Genomic DNA, 24,062 nt, shown 5'->3' with positions numbered 1-24,062 from the left:
TTTGTTGTTCTAATGGCTCGACTCAGTGGGATATTTGCTTAACTAGAGCTGTTCAGGATTGGGAGATTGACTAAGTTTCAGCTTTCTTCAGCTTTTTATACTCTTGAGGCTTGGTGGTAATTATAAGGTTAGGATGTTGTGGGAGTCCAAGGGGTGTAAAAAGTTCACTGTTTTTGATAAGCAAAATAAGTATTATTAACAAGAATGGGCATCAACTGCCAATTACATAAAAGTATGCCCTATCTACGAAGGCACATTAGCAACTAAGAAATCATGAAGATTCATGCCATTAAAGTCTACAGCAATGGCCCAAGTGCATAGAGTCCTAAAAAAGAAAACTTTTAGCTCCACCATAGATCTCTCCTTGTCTTCAAATGTCTTCTCATTTTGCTCCTGCCACAAGCACCACATAATACAAATAGGAATCATCTTCCAAATCGCTTTGATCTGATGCACACCTTGGAAAGAAGTCCAACACGCCAATATGTCCAGCACGGATTCCGGCATAACCCATGATAAATCCATCCTTTTAAGCACCTCATTCCAGAGAGTCCTGGCTACCTCACAATGTAAAAGTAGATGGTTCACCAACTCACCTCCTCCTTTACACATACAACACCATTCTGCAATGATTATCCTCCTCTTTCTCAGATTATTTGTAGTAAGGATCTTGCCTAAAAAGTTCACTGTTCGTTTGTACTATAAGTTGTTGACTTTTCAGAATAGTCCCCCTATTCCTTTGAAGTGTATTTGGAGGTCTTCTGTGCCTTCCAAAGTTGCTTTTTTCATTTGGACTGCCTCTCTTGGGAAAATTTTGACATTGGATAATTTAAGGAAGTGGGATGTTATAGTTATAGATTGGTGTTTCCTGTGTAAAAATAAAGGGGAAATTGTGGATCATCTACTCTTGCATTGTGAGGTGGCAAGGGCTTTGTTGGATGGCAATTTTTGTAGAATCTGCTTGGCTTGGGCGATGCCTTTGAGAGTGGTTGATCTTCTTGTGTGTTGGAATGGGCTTCATGGTTGTTCTCAAGTGGACGTGGCTTGGAAGATGGTTCTTTTGTGTCTTATGTGGCGCATTTGGATGGAATGGAATGAGTGGTGTTTAATGACAAGGGGTGTACTTTGGAGCAACTCTGGAATTTCTTTGTGCACTATTTGTTGTTTGGGTTTTCTGCTTTAGTGATTCACAGAGCTCCTTTCATGATTTTCGGGTGTTGCTTTCTGTTTCCTAGAATGTATTTAGGTGCTTTCTTTTGCATACTTCCCATGTGCATGGACTTCGTCTATACATTCGTTTCTAATAAAATTACTTCTTACTTGTATTAAAAAAAAAAAAAAAAAAAATTCATCAACAAACCTCTCATAGGGATAACATCCAGATACCCTTCGATGTTCATATCATGTTGTGTTCCTTCGTCAAGCTGGCTCTACATTTCCTCTGCACCAATGCTTCTTATTGGATTTTTGCAGACTTGTACACTGCCCGTTGGCCAATGGGCATTTTCTGGTCCCCACCCATTCACTCCTCTGCCAGCAAGGGCAAAATCTATCTTCCATGATGCCACAGGCACCTCATCCTGAGGGTTTACCGTCTCTAGCTCCAGAGATTTAACAACTTACCTCGCCATACAGCTCCATAATGGGCTTTCCCGGACACCTGAACCCTATCTCCACAACCACACCATTTCTGGAAGAAGACCGCTCTGGGTTGAAGTTCATTCAAGAGCTGTTTTCATCCCAAAACAATCTGTGTCACCATTATGATGATGAGGCCTCTCCGATTACCACGTCCATATTCCTCTGGGTCCAAAAAACAACCACGGCAGTTGGAACATCTTTGAGCTATGAAGATTCTTTTTTTGACCCTAGAGGACTTCACTAAATCCTTTGAATATACCGACTGTGCCAACGTTTTCAGCATCCTCATTAGCATCTCCACACCAGTCTTCCATGTGGAACAGCGCATCGATATTCCTTCCATTGCCAACAACTCCAGCTCCTTGGCTTCAATGTGTACGCAGCTTGATTCCCATTTACTAGTCTAACTGTGCAATTAAATGAGAAATCTTCCACCAAAAAAATGAATTATTTCATCGGAACCAAGTGCAGAGAGGGAGAGAGAGAGAGAGAGAGAGAGAGAGAGAGAGAGAGGAATATGTTTTAGTGATAACGTGAAATTACATTGAACTGTGGAATAGGAACATGTTATATTGAGTGCTTATGAATTTCAAGGCTGCTTGCTTCAAAAAGTGTTTCTTGAGCGGAATTTCCCAATGAGGTGAAGTTTACTATGGAATGTTTTATTGTAGATGATAGTGAATTCAGGTAGTCAGGTTGTGTTCTTGTACGTAATTTTGATGCATGGTTTTCCTGGAATTCCACTGCGGATGTTACTTATCTGAAATGATATTTGGGGATCTGCTGTTTTTTCTCCATTTCAAAGCAGGTGATCTACCTTTTTACGTGAAATGTGTTAGCACTTTGCTTGCAGTATTAATGACACAAGGTTCAAAAGAAATTCTGCTGTGTTTGTTTGCCGCAACTACTTTGTAGAATGTCAGACCATAATTTTATGTTCATGTACCACTATAGTCATGGGTATGGTCCACTCTTGGGATTCAAAACTGAAATTAAAAAGATCGTGGAACTTCATTGTAATTTATAGGTCATCATCAATCTAAAAGTGTACATATCTGGGTTTTACTGTGGATGTATGTATCATCTGCTATTTCATTGTTTATAAACACCATGGTTCCCACAACAAGTAACATATATAGGTGTGTGCATGCATACTCAAGAAGAAGAAATGTATTTTATTGCCTTCCTATATTTTTAAAATTTTTGTCCTAAGTGTGCCTCGTTTCTTGTTGTAGCAAAACTATACCATTTTGAGTGAAATGGATATTCACCAACGACAAGAGGATGATATTATGAGGGTAGCCACTGTGCTTTCCATTTCAAAGGTTGCGGCTAGTATACTGCTCCGCTACTTTAATTGGTAAAATGCCTTGACTGATATAAAGCTGATCTTTATAAGGTTCTTACTTATTTTGGAAGAACATTATAATCATATTTATAAGTTGCTTTTAGTTATAATTATAGGTCTAAGTGTACAAGTAAAGCTTACCCTTGGTTTATTATCAAAACCTTGCATGGTCTATGCATATTGTTTGTATACAATATGCCCTAGGTTATTGGGCTTTGTACTGTACCCTGATATTCTTATGAATTTTTATATCCATTGTATTTACAGGAGTGTTAGTAAAGTGCATGATGAGTGGTTTGCGGATGAAGAGAAGGTTCGAAGGGCTGTTGGCTTATTGGAGAGACCAGTTGTTGAATATCGAAATGCTAGAGAAGTGAGCAGTCCATACGTTATGTGAATCAAGTTTGTGGGCATTTTACTTGAAAGCTGGGATGTTCACTACTTTGTTCATCATAACTTTCTTCTTATATATTTTCTTGCATTGACAGCTGACTTGTGGGATATGCTTTGATGCTTATCCTTGTGATAGGATTCAGGCGGTTGCTTGTGGTCACCCATTTTGTAATTCATGCTGGGCAGGTTTGTTCTACTACATTATCACTCTACATAACTTCCATGAGAATTATCATCTCCACTATAATTATGTGGAAAAGTGTGGGATGAGTGTTGCTTCTTCCCATCAGTTCGAGTAATTTGGTTAGCGCAGATACGTTTTTAACTAAAGACCAGACCAGTAGAATTTTTGCATTTCCAACAGCCTATTACTACTTCACAAGGACTTCCTGTGACAAAATTCTCTTTTAGGTTTTCGTTTTGAATGATACCATTAAACATGTTTCCCTCTTTTCTTCAACCTCCATTATAATTTATCCGTCTTCCTGAATATCACATTTTGGTGGAGTTCTTTCTTAAAGATCATATCTAGATTTACTTATCTAAAAAAGATCATATCTAGATTTATTATTGTTTGATTTTTCTCATCCGAAAAATGCCTAGGTGGCCTTTAATTTTGTTTCAAAGTCTAATAGTTTTTAAAATCTATTTTCTTCTACAGAAGAAAATGAAAAATTGAGTTTAATTATTTGGTGTCTATGAATTATGAGTGTCGAATACATTATAAATAAGATGTAAAGCATAGTTTGCATATCCTCGTTTCTTGTGCATAGGATCCTGCTAGCCTTCTCAATTACTAATCGTCTTGGAATGTCACAATGATGAGCTGTGATATGATGTTAGCAAGTCTGGATATTATTATTAATGGCAGTCAGCTTATTTGTACAATGATTCAACTAGTTGATCTTTCAACATGTCTCTCTTTTTAAAGGGTTGGCTACTTTGGGAACTGAGAAAACGGTAAAACTGGAAAAATTAATAATTTAAAGTATAATCTTGTGATTTATGTTGGTCTGCTCGGTGGGGGAGGATGGTTTGTAGTTGGCCTAGCCAATTGTCAAAATGAGCTTTACTTGCAGCCCACAGGGTTCATGATTGTGCTAAAAGTTGAGGTAGCTAAATTAGAGTTGTTCAGATCTTAGCAAGTGTTATTTAAAATGTTTATGGTCATCGGGAATCTATCTCAATGATTGGGGTTCATTGAAAAACGTGAGTTGTTGAATTTGGTCATTTTATTATCTTTCCAAGGGATCTACAATGAATCCATTCCACACTATTCTTCCAATTCTCCCTCAACCCGTGAAAATACAGGAGCTTTAGAAGTGAAGAGGCGGAATCCACTTCCCAATCCTATACTGATTACACTGATTACACTGATTTGATAATGGGGATACTTCATTGTGGAATGTCATTTGTATGCTGGTTAAACTCTGCCACTGAAGCCTCCCTATAGCAGGAGGTACGGAACAATTGTGGATAAACTAATTTTAGGGCCTGATCTCCTTATCATGTCAAAATATGACTTTGACCCATCTCTCACCTTAAATCTAATGTACTTATAAAATTCTTCCGACCTTGTCGATTTGTTTTTCCACTGAGGGAGACCCAAATACTTCATGGGCAATGGTGCCACCCTACAACCAAGAATAGTGCCAATACCCTAATATAATACACACCGCTGACAGGATTTGGCCAAATTGACTTTAAACCATGAAATGGGATCAAAGTATAGGAAGAAACAATGCAGATGCAGAAGTGCTCTGGATCATCCTAACAGAATAACAATGTGTCATCTGCAAAAGAATAACATCAAGCCATCTGCATGAAAAGAGATGAGACAATAAGAGTTGATTCAAGTTCATTTACCCCACCGAAAAGCCTGATAGGAGTCCCCCAATGACTATGGCATCTAACATTCAATTCACTTTTTGGATCCTTCTTTAGATTGGGCATCCCTGTTGCCGATAAGTTTTCCCCGTCAGTTTCTTTTCCTTCAATAGAAAACTGACACGTAGGGTGTTTACATTATTCACAGTGGTTACGAGTTGAGAGGAGCAAAACCAGCCCTTTTCCCTTTCGGTCGACAGATCTCCGAATGTGGTGAGTTGAGAGGAGAAAAAAATCAGAGGCGTTGAGAGAGAGAGAGAGAGAGTTCTGCAGACATGAGTCTACAATGGCATAAAGAACTCCCAACAGTATCCAAGCAACAACTTAAAAAAGACACGCAAAATCAATGTGAGGAGATAGAGGTGGGTTTTTTAGGCTAGGTTTGGAATAAAACCCATTTTGTTTGGTTTCATCTCAAACTGTTTAATTATTACAATTTTTTAAGTTATCACACAAAATACAATAAACAATTTAATTTTTTCTTATCTTAAAATAATAATAATATTAAAAAATTGTAATAATAAGGATCCTGCACTTTTTAGTAATTTGAAACCGATCCTAAATCCTTTACTTTTCTCCTCTACAATCTACCAATCCCATGATGAATTCTCACATAAATAAACTTTGGTAAATCTTTGACAAACAAGAAAAAGAAGAAATCTTTACACTGTATCAAACCAAATAAGCGAATACCTAGAAGAAAAATTTACCGTTAACAGAAGTATTCCTTCGATTTGAACCAACCAATGCCGAAGAGAGATGAAGATGAGCTGTGAGCAGACGTGCGCCAGTGCTTTTTATTTTTATTTTTATTTTTAGAGACCTATGCGTCGGTGCTAGAAGCTAATGGCCAAGACTGCTTTTTCCTTGACAACTATGGCAATGTTGATTTGATGGGGTTATTGGCATATGTTTATATATTGCAACAAAACCCATGCAAAGAGAGAGAACTGAGTGTGGCATTTTGGTCTTGACAAAGAGAACTGGTTGTGATGGCTTGAGGGGAGAGAGAGGGAGCGCAACTGAGAGGTGAGAGAAATTGAGAGCTTCGGCTCGAGGAGAGAGAGAGAGTGAAAATCAGAACTTCGGAGGGGAGAGAGAGAGAGAGAGAGAGAGTGAGGAGAGAGATCAACGGGAGTGAGGAGGTACACGGGAACTGATTACCTGCATCCGCTTCTATTTTACACTTCTTGAAAAGTATATGTGTCACAATTCTATTGGAGGGTGTCGATATAATGTTAGCACCGCATCCCGTTCCTAGCCTATCTCAATTTTTATCTATTAATCTAATTGTCGGGAGCAAAAGTGGCTTTTTAGTTTCAACTATTGATACATGGCAGAGAGGTATAACATTGAGCAGATGAAGACTTCAATTTTGCACACCAATATATTTTACTGAACTTGCATTTAAGACTGCTGTCGTTTGATAATTTGATAGCCGTCTAGGGAATCATCTCAAAATTCGACTTCATTTCAATTTCATTTCCCGTCACCTAATTTTTTTTTTTTTTTCAATTTTCATCTTTTTGTTTTCTTCTTCAGGTTATATTAGCACATCCATTAATGATGGTCCTGGATGTTTGATGTTGCGATGCCCGGATCCATCTTGTGCTGCTGCTGTTGGTCAAGACATGATTAATATGTTAGCATCTAATGAAGACAAGGAGAAGTATTCTCGCTACTTCATCAGATCTTATATTGAAGACAATAGGAAGGTAAGGATTTTTTTTTTTTTTGTTTTTTTTTAACGAGTAAATGATTATATTGATATGAATAGACATATCCCAAGTACACAAGATGGTAAACAAAAGGTAACACCTATTTAGAAAGAGGAAATAGAAACTAGAAATTCATGGACATTGAGGCCACGAAAAATCTACAGTTGTGGCCTGTAGGAAAAGAGTGCTGACAAAAAACTATGTTCTTCAAATGAATGCTCCTTGTCTTCAAATGTCCAGTCATTTCACTCCTTTCATAGGCACCACAGAATACATATCGGAACCATTTTCCACACCGCTGAGATTTGTGGGAGACCTCGTAGATTGGTCCAACTAGCAATGAGCTCAATCACTATGGCAGGCATCACCCAAGCAAGATCTAACCTTCTAAACACTTCATTCGATAACGTTCTAGCAACCTCACAATGCAACAAGCAGCGATCCATAGTTTCACCACTTTTCCTACACATGCAACACTACTCTACTATGATCACCCTTCATTTCCATAAGTTGTCCAATGTCAAGATCTTACCCAATGTTGCCGCCCATACAAGAAATGCCTCTTTGAGAGGCGCCTTATTTCGTCAAATCCTTCTCCACTGGAACTCATTGTTTTGTGGTTGTGGTTGTGTGAGAGTCTTATAAAAAGAATGGACCGAGAATTTACCTTTACCGGTGGGTATCCACCACATCTTGTCAGTGCCTTGTGTTCTTGGTATCATGGTGTATAGAAGACCAAAAAACTCCTCAATGTTGCCAACTTCCCAATCTTGGGCTGCCTTGGTGAAATTCACGTTCCATCGGACTAGGTCCCCAGAGAACTCCATACAATCAGCCACTGATCCATCTTTCTCACATGCAATTCTAAAACTGAAGGGAAAGAATCCTTTAGAGAGTAATCTCCACACCATCGGTCAAAATTTTATCCTAGATCCATTACCCAACACCAGCCGAGTGTGCCTAGCAAAAATCCCCCACCCTCCTCTAATGTGTTTCCAAATTCCTACTCCATAAGCCCCGTGAACTTCTCTAGTGCCCCCCCCCCCCCCCCCCCCCCCCCCCCAACCCCAACATACCTCCATATTTAAGTTCAATCATCAACTTCCATAAGGCTTCTGGTTCCATGTTGTATCTTCACATCCACTTCCCAAGTAAGGCTTGAATGAAAATTGAGAAAATTGAAAATTTTCAAAAGATGAAATTTGAATTCATCTCCTAACCCACTTCACAGAAAATCACGAAAAAGTTTCTTGATGCGGTTCGCTACACTTGCTGGGATTGGGAATATAGATAAAAAGTACGTTGGCAAATTAGAAAGAGTACTTTTAATTAGAGTGATCTTTCCACCTTTCGAAAGATACAATCTTTTCCAACCTGCCAATCTGTCTTCAATCTTCTCAATCATTGTATCCTGAATCGATATAGACCTTGCGGCTGCCCCCATGGAAAGACCAAGGTAAATTATGGGAAGATAGGAAACCTTACATCCAAGAGTATTAGCCAACTGCCGGATATTGTGAACATTACCCATTGACACCAACTCTAATTCATAAAAATTCACTTTCAACCCTAATGCTGCTTCAAAACAAAGTAATAATGCCTTCAATGCTTAAATTTGGTTTTGTTTTGCCTCACAAAAGATCAGTGTATCATCTGCAAACAATAAGTGAGATATATTAATGGAGCCCCTAGTAGGATTGCCAACCGAGAAGCCATCAATAAATCCACTGTTCACCAAGGCGAAAATCATTTTGCTAAGCGCCTCCATAACAATGACAAATAGAAAGGTAAGTTTAAATTTGGAACTTTGATTAGGTATCCTTTATATCCCCAAGTAGATTATTTGACTAGTCCTTTTTATACTATACAGATATCTTCCAACATTTTTAATATATGCCTTCTCCCCCAATTTTCTATTCGTTCTTTTTTCATGTTGTCGAGTATGTATTTATAGCCTACAATTGACACCATGAGCACTTCATAAAGGATACACGATTTAGAGGAATAGTGTGGAAAAGAAAAAATCTTTGCCTTCCTCATATAGAAAATAAAAATGGTAAGGCACTCAGTATGTGGCTGGAGCAATTTGAATCAATGTTGTAAGTATCCTTCTAATAAGTAATCATTCTTGGGACTTGTTGCTTTCAGAGTTTGCTTCATTATGCTTGGGCAAATCTGTAAAGGTCTTCCCTGAGTACTTTGATGTATTGTTTCATGTAATTCGTCATTTGAACCTGAATTCATCAGCAACGTAAAAGTCGCAATGGAGATGTTTTTCTTTCTTCTTTTCCCCCCCTTTTTTTTATCTGGCTTTGATTTGTGTCATCATTTCTGTATGTTGTTACCACTTCCCTAGTTGTTGTAGTTGAGGTTGTGAGTTGTGACTTTGCTTAGAAACATTAAGCTTGTCTCAAATTTGTCTCAATCAACTGTGTGGTTTACTTTTATTCATACTAATCATAATATGGGTTATTTTTAGACCAAATGGTGTCCAGCTCCAGGGTGTGATTATGCTGTGGATTTTATTGTTGGCAGTGGAAGCTATGATGTTACTTGCCGCTGCTCATATAGCTTTTGCTGGAGTGTAAGTTTTGTTGAGTTGATATATTATTTTGTCTAAATTGAAATATCTTTAGTAAGCGTTATAATTCTTTCTGAGTTCTTTATTTATCTCTTTGTTGGTTTTGTTTGTTTAAGAAAATGTAAGTTCTCGGTGACATACTTGCAGTTATTTTTTTTTTCTGGCATTATTTCTGATAAAAATTTGACCTTGCAGTGTACTGAAGAAGCTCATCGTCCAGTCGATTGTGGTACTGTGGCGAAGTGGATATTGAAGAATAGTGCTGAATCTGAAAATATGAACTGGTAATAAAACAAAGGCTTGGTCCTTTTCTGCATTCTAATTTACTTTTTAAATTTTCGTAAAAGGAATTATTAGAAGAGGAGTAATTAAATGATGGGAATCTTGCTATGGGCCGCAAAATTTTGGATTGGAATAAACCATGAATGTCGGGGTATGTCGGACACATTTGGACAAAGAGGAGGGATAGTCATAGTCCAAGCACTGCCTTGGGAACTGCGAGACCTAGGCAAATCCCTTGCCACGTTCACAAAGGCCTGATGGGTTTATTTATTTATTTTATAAGTAATAAAATATATTTGAAATTGCTGAAGGTAGGGGGAATAAGCTTAAGTATATGAAGGGAACACTAGTGTAAAGAAATATACACTACTCCAGATCTAAAAATCTGGAGATCTAAAGAATTAAGAAAAGATCTAGAAGAGTGAAATGAATAGCAGAACGAGACCCTTTTTCTTTTTTGTAAGTTACCAAGACCAATTAGAATATAACTTTAAGAAAATATTACTCCATTTCACCCTTTGATTGTTTCATACAATTATAAGTGCTTCTTAAGGCATGAGGGAGCTGCTCTTAAAACACTAATCTATCTCTAGATAAGGCAAAGGTAGGGGGTAGTCGGTCCGGTTCAGTCGGTCTAGAAGGTATTTTTGGACTGAACCAATTCAGTTGGTCCACCACTTTCCCACCCCGAGATTGACTGTGGAGAACTATAAACCGGACCAGACCTGTTTCTATTGGTCCAGTATCGGGGTGTTCAGTCCAATCCAAAAAATATTAAAAAAACACAGTGACAATTCATATTTTGATTACTTAAGTAGCTAAGTTAGAATTATATCAATATCTAAGCATAAATAATTAGGTTACAAAAAAATTATATAAATGTACTTGGTAACGAGTTCCATTTTGTTACATAAGAATTGTATTATAACATATATAATATATTATATAAAAATTATAAAAGTAATCATAAAAATAATCATATATTTCAGCCGGTCCAGTCCGGTCCAGAGTGGAAAAACTCCACCTTGGGACCGTATGGAAGACTAAAATTTTCTTGAAGGTTAGACAGACCGGCCTGTCCAATCCAAGGACCGTACTGGACTGACCAAAACCAGCTGGTTCGGTTGGTTTTCTCAGCCCAACCAATATTTTTTACACCCCCCACATAGGCCTGGTATTTTGGTCTTTTTATTAAGATGACAATTAATAAGCCAAGACTAAAAGCACTGAGATGGTCATCTAAGTTGTTTTTTTATTCATAATGGTGTTATCCATAATAAAGTTACCATTCAACTTTCTTGTATAATTGTTCAGTCTCAAATCAAGCAGTAGAGGAAGTGGAAGGTTTATATAATTTGTCTTTAGGAAACTACGCTGGAGCATAAGATGCATGGTGTACCATAGAGTTTGTGGAATTCTTAGCTTGTCGGTTGGTGTATTCTACTTATGTGGGATAGAAGGATGGTGGAAATAATTGATTTGTGCAGGTCTTTAAGGCCCCTACTTTGGATATGTTGGAATTGATGGGATAATTTGGTTGGTTTGATGAGTTAGTGGAATTTGCCATGGTGTATAGGCGGAGATTTCAATGGTACTCCTTTCCCTAGTGCCCTAGTGAGAGAAAGAGTGGAAGCACAACTTGTTCCAGCTATGGTGGATTATCGGACTCTATCTTTGAAGAAAATCTCATTGATGTCCCGTTTGTTGGAGGCGAGTTCACATGGTCAAATAACTGAGATGTTGGTCTAGAATTGACCAATTCCACATATCCCAAGATTAGAAAGGGTAATTTTTAGTAGCTTCCTAGAGTAGTTTATTGAGGCTATGCTCAGATCAATTTCCTAGTCTTCTTGATTGTGGACATATTTTTGGTGACAAAAGGAGTTTTAAGTGAATATATGGCCGAAAACTGAGGGTTTTGTGGAAAAGGTGAAACTCTAGTAGTCTTCTTTGGAGAGCCCCTAAAGTTGATATCATAATAAGTATTGAAAGCTTATTTCAAAATATGGAATGAGGAGGTATTTGGAAGCATGGAAAGAACAAGAGAAATTCTTCTAAACGAGGTTAGCAATTTGGATGCTTTAGAAGAAGAGAGAATCACTCTTTGGAGGAGGTGAGTTCAAGAAAAAAATTGCTAACAATGTGGCTAAAGGAAAATGATACGTTCACTATGTTGTCTCACATAGTGGACAATTCTAATTGAGGAAACAGTTCTATTGGCTTCTTGTCTGTAGATGGCACTTTTTCTAATAATCACATGAGATTTTTTTTGATAAGTAAGAAGAATTCATTGATTTAAAGAAGTGGAATAATGAAGTCTTTAGGCATACTGAAGTGCAGAAAAATCTGCTTTGGGATGAGTTTGCATGATGGGGAGGAAAATGAGGAGTCATGGTTAAGGAAGAATAAGGTGGTGACTGAAATTGAGAAGGTTTTGTTGATGGAAGACATTTCTTGTAGGCAAAAATCAAGGGTGATTTCGTTGAAAGAGGGGGATAGATGCATTAAGTTTTTTCACAAGATGGCTAATTCACATAGGCACAATAACGCCATTGAGGTACTTCATTCCAGTACCAATGTGCTTCACTCTCCTGATGAGATTCAAGATCACATTATGCAGTATTATGAAGATCTTCTAACCAAGACAGAGGAGTGGCATCCTAAGTTGGATGGTCTGAATTTTGACCAGCTGGATTTCTGTGCAGCCAGCTGGTTGGAGAGGCCTTATGAAGAAAATGAGGCGTTTCAGGTGGTGAGTGGAATGCGTAAAGATAAAGCTCTAGGTCCTGATGGTTTCTCTATGGCTTTTTTTTCAAGAGTGTTGGGATATAGTGAAAGAAATTATGCGGGTATTCGAAGAATTTTATTCTTGTCATAAGTTTGAGAAGTCCCTAAATGCTACATTTATTGCACTCATTCCTAAGATAGCTGGTGCCTAAGAGTTGAAGGATTTACGTCCTATTAGTTTGATAGGCGGGATTTATAAAATTATTTCGAAGGTGTTAACTAATCGTATGAGTATGGTTATGGATAAAATCATTTCTAAACCTCAAAATGATTTCGTTAAGGGACGTCAAATTTTGAACTTGGTTCTGATTGCAAATGAGTGTTTGGACAGCCGGATGAGGATAGGTATTTCGGGGGTTCTTTGCAAGCTCGACATGGAAAAAAGCATACAACCATATGTGTTGGGATTTTCTTTTTTATATGCTAAGAAGATGTGACTTTGGAGATAGGTGGTGTGGATGAGTTAGACATTATGTTTCAACCGCTCGGTTTTCTGTATTAGTAAATGGTAACTCGTGGTTTTTTTCAGAGTTTTGAGGGGCTTGAGACAAGGGGGTCCATTATCCCCTTCCTTTTTGTTTTAGTGATGGAGGCATCGAGTCATATAGTGAAGGCATGGTGGAGGCTGCTGTAGGGGGGGTTTTCTCTTTGGTTTCGCAGTGGGAAATAATAACAATGGTGCTATTTCAATTTCCCATTTATTATTTGCGGATGACACTCATTTTTTGTGATGCTGACAGTGGACAGATTCAAGCTTTAAGGGCTGTATAATTGTGCTTTGAAGTTGTCTTGTGCCTCTAGGTGAATTTGGGCAAGTCGAAATTGGTATTGGTGGGAGATGTGAGGAATATTAACCATTTAGCAGATTTTTGGGCTGCAAAGTTGCTTCTCTTCCAATGAAATATCTTCGGCTTCCGATGGGGTTGTCATTCAAAGTAAAGAATATATGAGATGGTGTTGTAGAAAAGGTTGAGAAAAGATTGTCGGGTTGGAAGCGTCTTTATCTTTATCTAAAGGGGGAAGATTAACCCTTATTAAAAGCGCCATTTCCAATCTTCCACTTATTATCTTTCTTTATTCCCATTACCAATTGGTGTGGAAACTGGATTGAGAAGTTGTTTAGAGCATTTTTGTGGGGTGGCATGGGAGAGAAGAATAAATTCCATCTTGTGAGTTGGCATAGGGTGTGCTGTCCGATTGTGAATGGAGGTTTTGGGGTGCGAAATTTGAGTAATTTTAATAAAGCACTGTTAGGGAAGTGGCTATGGATGTGATTGGTGGGGATAATGCTCTAAGGAGGGTAGGGGATCTTTTGGTGCTTATGGAAATATATTAGAAAGGGGTTGGAGAGGGTGCTAGAATTCGTTTTTGGTTCGATGAATGGTGCAGTGAGAGAGCTCTTTATTATGTTTTCCCAGTTGTTTTCAGCTTGGTTGGAAATCAGTAGGCTGCTGTTTCAGAGGTGTTGAGTCATGCTAATGAGACTGTGCATTGGAATGTTACTTTCAATAGAAATGTACAGGATTGGGAACTTGATGAGATTGCAGATTTTTTCAGTTTCTTGTATTCTCTTAATATAGGAGGAAATGAGAGGGATCGAATGTTGTGGAAACACACGGGGAGCAAAAAGTTTTCAGTTAAATCTTATTATAATGTGTTGTCTGTTCAGCAGCAATTCTCTTTGCTGTGGAAGAGTATTTGGAGGGCTTTTGTGCCATCTAAAGTTGCCTTCTTTACTTGGAAAGCCGCACTTGGGAAGATTTTGATGGTTGACTATTTGAGGAAACGTGGCAAGATTGTTATGGAGTGGTGCTTCATGTGTAAGAAAAATGTGAATCGATTGATCATTTACTCTTACATTGTGAGGTGACTAGGGAGTTATGGGGTAGTGTTCTTAGTAGATCTGGGTTGGGTTGGGTTGGGTTATGCCAATGAGAGTGGTGGATCTACTAGCATGTTGGAATAGGCAGCACAGTAGCTCTCAGTTTGTAGCAGCGTGGAGGATGATTCCTTTGTGTATAATGTGGTGTCTATGGATGGAAAGGAATGAGAGGTGCTTCAACGACAAGGAGCAAATTATTGAGAATATCTGGAAATTGTTTGTCTTCTTTGCTGCATTGGTTTTCGGCTATCGTTCGAGGGAATGCTCATGAGTTTTTCTTTTCTTTTCAGGTTTCTAGAATGTAATTAGGTGTTTCTTTTGTATACTTCCTGTGTACATGAGTTTCGTCTAGTTTCATTCAATAAAGTTTCTTACCTATAAAAACAAAAGTCTCTTGATGAGGTCAAGGGATCTTGGCTGGAGAGAGGGGGATCCAAAAATTAAATATGTCCAATTGAGTCCAAAATGGTATAATTATGAGGGTGTCTTTGGAGTTAGTGGTGGTGCAAAATATGGCTGTTTGTGTAGGTGGATTATTCTCTCAAGATTAATGGGACATTTGGGTTTGGACTTTCGAAAAACATTGGGAGGAATTGGGGGGAGTTTTCCTGTTTTACTAGACATGAAGTGGGAGATGGTTCAAGGGTAAAGTTATAGTGTGTCTTGCAGTGATCTACTAGAGATCTCTATTGATACTCAAAAGTCGGATAATTTGTTTTGCTTTTCTATAGGAGCAGTAAATGATTGGCGCTTTGGAAGAATATTTTGCAGAATAAAGCTTTTATAAGGTGGTTTCTTTCTTTGGATTGCCACTTTAGGGAAGATTCTCACTTTGGGCAACTGAAGGAAGCGACATGTTTTGGTGATTGATTGTTGTATATGTAAAAAGAGTGGGAAAATGTTGGATCACATTTTGCTTCATTATGAGGTTGCTAGTAGTTTATGGAATTCTATTTCCAGTCTATTTAGGCTAAACTGGATCACAGATGGTGGATTTCTCAGCATATTGGAAAGGCCAGACAGGTAATCTTCATATTGAAACATGATGGAAAAAGATTCAATTATTTCCCTCCAAAGATTCCAATCATTTGGAGGGAAAGGAATGATTGGAATTTGAGGCATGTTGGGCTAAATTGGATCATTTCTTGTCGAGTGGTGGATTTCCTGGCATGTTTGAAAGTCCAGGCTAGTAATCTTCATAGTGAAACATTGTGGAGAATGATTCCATTCTATTCGATGTGATGCATTGGAGGGAATAAATGATCGGGGTTTTGAGGACTGTGGGAGGACGGTGGAAATTCTCTTAGTTTTTCCTTTTTTCCATTCATCTTTAGATGATCGTTCATTCTTGTTCTATTTCTAGCCTTCAGGACTTTCCTTCTTTTTTTTTAGATGCGCTCCATGTGAACTTAGGTATCATCCCCAAAACTTTTTTGTTAATAGAATTTAAACTTATGAAAAAAAAAAAAAAAAAAAAAAAAAAAAAACACCCTGAGGAAATGATGAGTTGAAAGGTGCACTTATGGGAGTAACTTACATAGGAGGTTAAAATAAGCATATAAAAATAGAATCTAGAAATATTGATGATTTCTTATAAATTAATGAGTGCATTACCATCATTTGATTGTTAATGATAGATTATTTAATGTTTCCTTTTGTTGCTTTTTCATAATTCATCTTTTTGTTTTAGAGAAAATCCTACAAACTTGGTGTATTTGGATCATGTTAGGTTGCACAAATTTTTACTCAAATTTTTTATTTTTTGTTTTTGTTATCAGTATTGATTATACTTTTTCCAGGCGTGATAAGTTACATGACTTTGATGAATTTCAGGATATTGGCGAATTCCAAGCCTTGTCCAAAATGCAAGCGGCCAATTGAGAAAAACCAAGGCTGTATGCATATCACATGCACACCACCTTGTAAATTTGAGTTTTGTTGGTAAGGTCTCAAACTTTGTCAGAAATTGTCATCGTTTTCTAGTCTTGATTCTGTATGTATCTTTCCAGAATCACTATAACCCAAAGTGCGGACTTGATTGCTTTTTTATTTTTTCCGGGGATATTATCCACTTGATATTAATTAATGGAAGTGTTTTATTTTCAGCATCTTGTGGCACTAGAAAGCGCCAAAAACCTTATGCTCTTTTGGATGCATATGTTCTCTCTGTCATAATATGCCTTGCATGAAATTTTTGTCCCTTCTTTTTCTACATTTATTTTATTATTTATTCTTTCAGGCTTTGCCTTGGTGCGTGGTCAGACCATGGTGAGAGGACTGGTGGTTTTTATGCGTGTAATCGCTATGAAACAGCAAAGCAAGAAGGAGTGGTATACTTATATTGTCCTTTTATTTTTATTTTTATATTTTTACTTTTGCTTTTTCCTATTGGTATTTATAAAATGTCGTGGCATTACTACCAAAGAGCACATTTAGTGAATGCTTGATGAATTTTATCTATACTGTTTCCTGCAGTATGATGAAGCTGAAAAGCGAAGGGAGATGGCCAAGAACTCCCTAGAGAGGTATACTCATTATTATGAAAGATGGGCAACCAACCAATCGGTATGTGCTATAGCAATATGTCAAATTGAAGCAATATTGAGACAATTGGTATCCTTATGCTTGCAATTCTTGGTTTGTTAATTGACTTGTCAAAAACAAATGTCAGTTTCTAATATGGATTGAAGCCAGAAATTACGAAACATCATGTGTAGGTCGTGACATTTGCCTGATTTGTCATGTCTCTCCCTCTCCAATTGTGAGAAAGAAGTGCTGCAAGTTTATCATCATTGCCTTCATCTCATTGGTAGAAAGTCTATTTGGGAAGTGCTATTTTTAATGTATTATCATTTTTCAATATGAAGGATCTAATCCTAATTTTAATATTGTTTGGATTGAGTGGAATGACATAGATGGATCATTGTAACTGATGCATTGTGGCTGAGTTGAGTTGCCCTGTGCTAACCCTGATCTATAAAAGTATTTGCCTTCATAAGGCATATAGGAAACGGAGTTGAGTTGCCCTTTACTAACCTCGATGTACTCTGTAAAAATCATTTGGGGCTGGGAACATGGTATATCTGTCAACTAGTGTATCATTGATTTTTTTTTTTTTTTTTTTTTGTGGGCTTATATTTGGTTTAATTGGTCTCTATTCTTATTTGACAATGTTGCCACACACTCATTTATGACAAAAATTATTTTTGTTTTTAATCAAAATCTTGTTAGATCCTTTTGGTTTATTCTTGATATGATTTTATTTTCTCACGTCTAAGTAGTTGCTTTAAATATTCAAGTATACTCCTAGGGAAAAGATGAAAATCTGGAGACTGATTAATCAAAGTCCCATTACCCCAAGATCTTGAGACCGGTACACAATGAATACCAATCTCCATGTATTCGACATTACCTAATCAACACATCTTTATATGTGCACGTGTTTGTGTGTGATATATATTATGGCAATATATTTCCAAAGCTGCATTAGCATCATTGATTGTAACTAATATGAGAACTTGAAATTTACTGGTATAGAGTTTGTATTCACCATTGAAAAACAAATCATGTAGTAATCACTTCTATTTTTTCTGTTTGCAGTCTAGGCAAAAAGCACTAGCAGACCTGCAGCAGATGCAAACTGTGCATGTAAGCGAAAATGATTACCATCAGTTTGTTGGCCAGTGAGCTGGTAACGTTGATTTATTTTGATGTCAGTTAAAATAGGTGGGTTTATGACAGCATCACTTTCCACATAATGTGAAGCCTTCCTCGGAAAGAAAATCTGCATGTATATCTGAGGAGGTGACAGTTTCATTGGTCGATAACTAATCGTTTTTTTTATGAGAAGTCAATAACTAATCATCGTATGAATATTATGATTAAAAACATAGATGAATAGTCAGTTCAACTGATAATCTGTATATATATTTTTTAGAAGTCTTTTCTTTCTTTTAAGATATAATCACAACTGAGGTCAAGTTATTCTCCAACCCTATCCAAACCTTCTTGAATGTTTTTTTCTATTAAAATCAATTCTTGAAATACTCCTCCATTTGATACTTTCCCAATTAGTTCTGATTTGTGTACGATGTCAATACCCAAGTCAGGTATCTGCACGGCTGTGAATGTGATCTTTTGCTTTGTTTTTCTTTAGTTTCTGTTCAGATGTTATTTAATTTTGCACGAAAGTGTAGTTGCCCGAGACTGTTAATCTTTAATTTTAGCAACCTATGGATATTGGATAGTGTTGGGGGGTTGCAGCATTTTTCCTGTATTCATTGTTTCTGTTTTTGAGTTTTGAGGAATGTTGATGTCCTTGTAATGTTGTAGCTTGAAAAGCTGAGCGACATACAGTGCCAACCTGTGTCACAGCTGAAGTTCATAACGGAGGCCTGGCTACAGGTATATCATAAATTCTGCTTTGTATGACAGAAGGTGGACTCTTCATAATCAAATATGCTGTGTATGCAGATAGTTGAATGTAGGCGAGTTCTGAAATGGACGTATGCCTACGGATATTATTTACCTGAGCATGAACATGCTAAGAGGCAGTTCTTTGAGTACTTGCAAGGTACGTCACTTCCTCGAAGCAGACTTTACCTCAGCCTGCCCCGTCCTGTTTAAAATCTGTTTGTCATGCAGGTGAAGCTGAGGCTGGGTTGGAGCGACTTCATCAATGTGCAGAGAAGGAGCTACAAGTTTACCTCAATGCTGAGGGTCCATTAAAGGATTTCAATGAGTTCCGCACAAAACTTGCTGGACTGACCAGGTGACTTTCCACAGAAAATTTTACTAGAGGTTTTGTCTGGATACTATGCCTCGGCTAAGAATTAACTTAAATTTGGATTGTGTAAAACTTGATGGTATTGTAAAGTTTTAAGCTAAGATGCTGAGTAGGGTGGAGGTATTAGTGGTGTAACTGGTGTTAGATAAGTTCTGGAAATTTTATCACTTGAGTTGAAAATGCCAATTTGGCTTTGGAAATGCCACCTAGCCTAGGTAGTTAAAAGCCACAACACTGTTCTTTTGTCAGGTCTGGTTTCTGAACTCATCTTTCACTCTAAATTGTTCAGTCAAAAGCCCATCACAGCATTCCATGAACAGTGAGACACTTGGCGCATTAGAATTCAGAAGTTGTTAATTTGTCGGAGGCTGATTTTCTTTTTTCAGCCATCCTTTCTACTTTGCCTAAGTCTTACTTGAATGTAGCTCTTCCTGTTACTGATTGTTTTATAATTTCTATTGAAACAGTGTGACTCGGAACTACTTTGAGAATTTAGTTAGAGCTCTAGAAAATGGTCTGTCGGATGTGGATTCCCATGGTGCCTGCAGCATGACAACAAGCTCAAAGAGCTTGGGAGGTGGGAGCAGTAAGGGGAGAGGTGGGAGGGGCAAGGGTACTACATCAAGATCAAGTAGTTCCAATAGAAATATCGATGATGCAGGCCGTTGGTCCTGTGAACATTGCACATTTTCAAATGTCAAGTCAACCTCCATCTGCCTGATGTGCCATCAGCGCCGGTGAACCTCGTACTCTGGGCAAATTATGCCACCCGGACACAGATATATCTGTTTTGCCTCTGCTGGCTGGGCGGTTGTGATGGTGAATCAGCCTCGACGGAATTTCATGGAGGGGGGTTTTCTATTGGTCATTGGTGACTCGCCTCTGGAATTATGTACACGAGGAAGCATGTTAAAAGTAAGGGTGGGATGGAAATAGGAGAAATAACGGTACTCTGTCTCAGTGTCGTGTCGTTCTATTATGAGCTGTATATAGGTTATGCTGTTTCTGTAACTTGTACCGTGGCTATATCAGGATCCGTGCAAATGCATTCATCTGTAATTCTAGCTGTAGCAAGCTCTAAGGCTCCACGGCAGTTGTAAGAATGAACTAGCTAGGGGACAATAAGTTGAATTGGCCCCTGTATGAATATAATAAATGTTTTTACTATATATCTTCGTTTACAAATCCCGCGCATACCATATGACGTCTCCAAATTTGGTTTGGAATTTGACGAAACTTGAAGCGTCGGGATATGTAATGCAAGGTTACCTGTTATCGTTAATGATAATTAAGGGTGCAATGCACTTAATATGCCTCTAACAATACGCGATATTCATAACGGATAATTTTGTACCAGAAATAATATATCTCAAAACATAAATATGTTTTATAAAATTCACGTGATAGCTAGTATTCAAAATGTTACAATTCTTATTCAACAGGCTTGTAACATAAAGAGTATTGGAGATAGCGCTCCATAACTAGTCTGGAAATACAAATTGTTGTATTAATATGTTGAGCCGTTTACGCAACTCAACTATGATATCCAAACTGACGGTCATAAAATGGGGGTTATGCTCCATCAACTCTTTATTTGCTCCACATTCAATTCGACCTTGTCCAATCTCTAATGGGTGGGTTCTTCAAATCCTGATACATCGTCTACCATTTTGGGAGAATGGTAATTGAAACTACCAATTGAGATTTGATTACAAATCTTAGCAAGTTAACAGATAACTTAACATACAGGTTAAAGATGCATGCATGGTAGTAAAACATGAATGCATACATGATCATAAATAAGCTTGACGTGACCTGACGTTTTAACAAGATGTGTACTGACATTTGAGTTGACATGAGAATAACTGAACTAACGTGAACTAAACATGACATAAAGTTGGTCGTGAAACTAAACATAAATTGAATTTGAATTAAACGTGAACTAAACTAAGACTGAACATGAACTGAATTAAACTAAATGTGGAATGAACTAAACTGGAAATGCTAGCTCGTGTAACTGAAATTATGCATTCTGATTAAGAAAATGAGAGTACTCAGGTAGCTCTTACACCTTCACCATGAATTATCCTTTTTGTACTTACGACAGATTATATTCCTTCACTGTAGTACAAGGCAGCGCAAATGCCTTGACCACAATACCAGACAGATCATATATTCCTTGACCATAGTATAAATTAACCGATAATAAGAATTCAAATTGAATGTGAATTAATAATGCATGAAATTGAAACTTGAAATTGACTTGATTGAGATGAAAATATTGTTTTTGAAACTGTAATCGAGACATGACGTGACATGAAGCGAAAAGACATGACTTGACGTATGTGACATGTACATGAGATGAATGACATGGTATAACATGAAACAGACAAATATTTCATGACATGGCATAACATATAACAGACAAATATTTCGTGACATGGCATAACATGTAACAGACAAACATCTTGTGACAAGGCACATGTATACACATTTCGTGACATGACATAATATGTAATGGACAAACATTTTATGACATGGCATAATATGTAACATATAACATTATGTGACATTTATATTGTATAATAGATAAATATTGCGTGATAGAATATATTATGTGAAAATACATATGCCATGACAGAATATAACATGAGTAACAGACATACATGATGTAACATGGCATATAGGATAACATTAGTACATAAATAGTGGTTCCCTTACCAACATACATACATGGTAATCTGACAGTAAGAAGCTAACTTACAGTGATTGTTGCATTTTACGAGAAAAATCATGAGAAACTGTATTTAGGAGTTCTAAATGTTAACTAATAACTTAAAAACATGAAAAATACTAACTTAGAGTAAAATTATCATTTTACCTTCTACATGTTAAAAAAGACCATATTATCCCTAACTTAAGGATTTCACATCATAATCCCAAAAACAACAAAATTTACATTTCTCATGTAAATTTTGTCCTAAACTCAAATATCAATTTGGAAAAAATTAAAACCAAACACAACTATGAAAAACATCATAGGGCCGAAACTTCTAAATGCCATTTCTCTTTGATTTTTGTTGCAATTTTATTCAACTTCAACGCTCATACTTAAACCAAAATATTGCAACATAGATCATCACATCCTATACTTAGAAGTATACTTAACACAACCAACAAAAATCCACATCACAAAATCACAAAACTTTTTAGTAAAAAGATCCAAACTTTTTAACTAAAATACAAACCCTTGAATCTCAAGATTTTGACCTTTTTCCAAACATCTCCAAGAAATTCCAAAAATTCAAAAACTTCTTCTAACATTCTCATACCACATTCCTAAGGACTAACATGCTTTGAATCAACATATAAAAGTCACCAAAAATACAGAATCTCACTTGAAGTACTCGGCTCCAACACCTAGTCAAAACAAAATGTTTTCTCAACTTTGCTTTGATCAAACACTTGATCCAAGACATACCTTGATGAAATCTTCAAACCAAAAATATCATATGCCTTACAAATATTTTCTAAAGTAGATACAAGCATTAAACTTAAAATCACATGGTTAAAAATAAACCAAGACATGGATCTAGCCGAAAACATCAAACTTTTGACCTAACCGAGTATTCTCTTGCATAACTTAACTATATATAAAGTATAATATACATATAATAACTTATTAAATATTCTTACCATTGTGAGGTTCCAAACCATTATATTATTAAATATATATATATATATATATATAAAGAGAGTAAAATACTCTTCAAGAAAAAAGTCTTAAACCTACCAAATAAGTAGAGAGTTGGAATAAATAAATATACTTATTTAAAATAAAATAGAGAGTAAATAAATAAGGATAAAATAAATGCTTATTTAGAAATTATATACTTATTGTCTATATAAATAAATAACTCACTCAATTAAGTATAACAATTAAAATTATAATTAAGGAATGATAATAATTAAATTATATAATAACCTTTAAAATTATATATAACAATTATACAATAACAATTAAAATTACATAGGTATCAATTAACAATGTCCTAAGACATATAATAACAATTAAAATTATAATTTAGGAATAATAATTGCTTGACTGTTGTAGTCTCTCCAACCTTGAGAGTTGTCAAGGCCAGAGAACAGTTAAGTAATTAGACTAAAATTTAGACATTTATTCAAGATCATTCTCCTTCATTATCTATTCATGATAGGAAACTTGTGAATATATTCATCCATCTCTCTCTAGTTTAACAATATAACACTACTATTTATTTGACATTGTTAATTCAAACAACATGGGGATATTGTCCCTCGCTAGTGTTTTTTGATAGATATTGTGTGACATTACATAAATAACCTTAGACCCGTTTGGGAATTAGTTGACATTTATGTGTCCACTAATTCCTGAATTGTCCAGTGTGGACAGTATGAGATTATATTATCTGTATTGCACATTTTTTTGTTACTCTTACTCTCCATGTTTAATATGAAGTTTCAGTGTCTTCCTCTACTGTTCTTTGAGTATACTGTTCATAGGGTCACAATCTCTTTCGGTGTTGCCAAAATTTCTACTAATATGGAAAGTAGTAGAGTGACGAGATTTGTGCAATATGGATAATATAATCTCGAATCGGATAGGACCAACTACCATATCAAAAAGTAATGAGAACTAGAGTATGACATGCATGTGAATTTTCTATGTACGTGTTATTATTAGATAGATATTTTTAGAAATGGACAAAAGTTGG

At 36.6% G+C, this 24,062-nt stretch overlaps 1 protein-coding gene across 1 annotated transcript in view; it reads left to right on the top strand.

Annotated features, from left to right (window-relative positions):
• The window catches only part of LOC121259508 (probable E3 ubiquitin-protein ligase ARI8), a 28,361-nt gene extending 7,887 nt beyond the window's left edge, over positions 1-20,474 (top strand). The window contains exons 2-15 of the mRNA XM_041161117.1: positions 2,877-3,001; positions 3,257-3,362; positions 3,478-3,568; positions 6,812-6,984; positions 9,467-9,571; positions 9,764-9,852; positions 16,353-16,460; positions 16,759-16,849; positions 16,995-17,084; positions 18,120-18,167; positions 18,852-18,923; positions 18,993-19,092; positions 19,164-19,290; positions 19,773-20,474. Of these exons, the coding sequence (XP_041017051.1) occupies positions 2,877-3,001; positions 3,257-3,362; positions 3,478-3,568; positions 6,812-6,984; positions 9,467-9,571; positions 9,764-9,852; positions 16,353-16,460; positions 16,759-16,849; positions 16,995-17,084; positions 18,120-18,167; positions 18,852-18,923; positions 18,993-19,092; positions 19,164-19,290; positions 19,773-20,046 (1,599 nt within the window). The 3' untranslated portion in view covers positions 20,047-20,474. The remainder of the gene's footprint in view (positions 1-2,876; positions 3,002-3,256; positions 3,363-3,477; positions 3,569-6,811; positions 6,985-9,466; positions 9,572-9,763; positions 9,853-16,352; positions 16,461-16,758; positions 16,850-16,994; positions 17,085-18,119; positions 18,168-18,851; positions 18,924-18,992; positions 19,093-19,163; positions 19,291-19,772) is intronic.
• The last annotated feature ends 3,588 nt before the right edge of the window (positions 20,475-24,062 follow it).

Source organism: Juglans microcarpa x Juglans regia, chromosome 4D, assembly GCF_004785595.1.
Source record: "Juglans microcarpa x Juglans regia isolate MS1-56 chromosome 4D, Jm3101_v1.0, whole genome shotgun sequence".
Classification (NCBI taxonomy): domain Eukaryota; kingdom Viridiplantae; phylum Streptophyta; class Magnoliopsida; order Fagales; family Juglandaceae; genus Juglans; species Juglans microcarpa x Juglans regia.
Note: the sequence above shows the minus strand (reverse complement) of the source record. Positions and strands in the feature narration are given on the sequence as shown.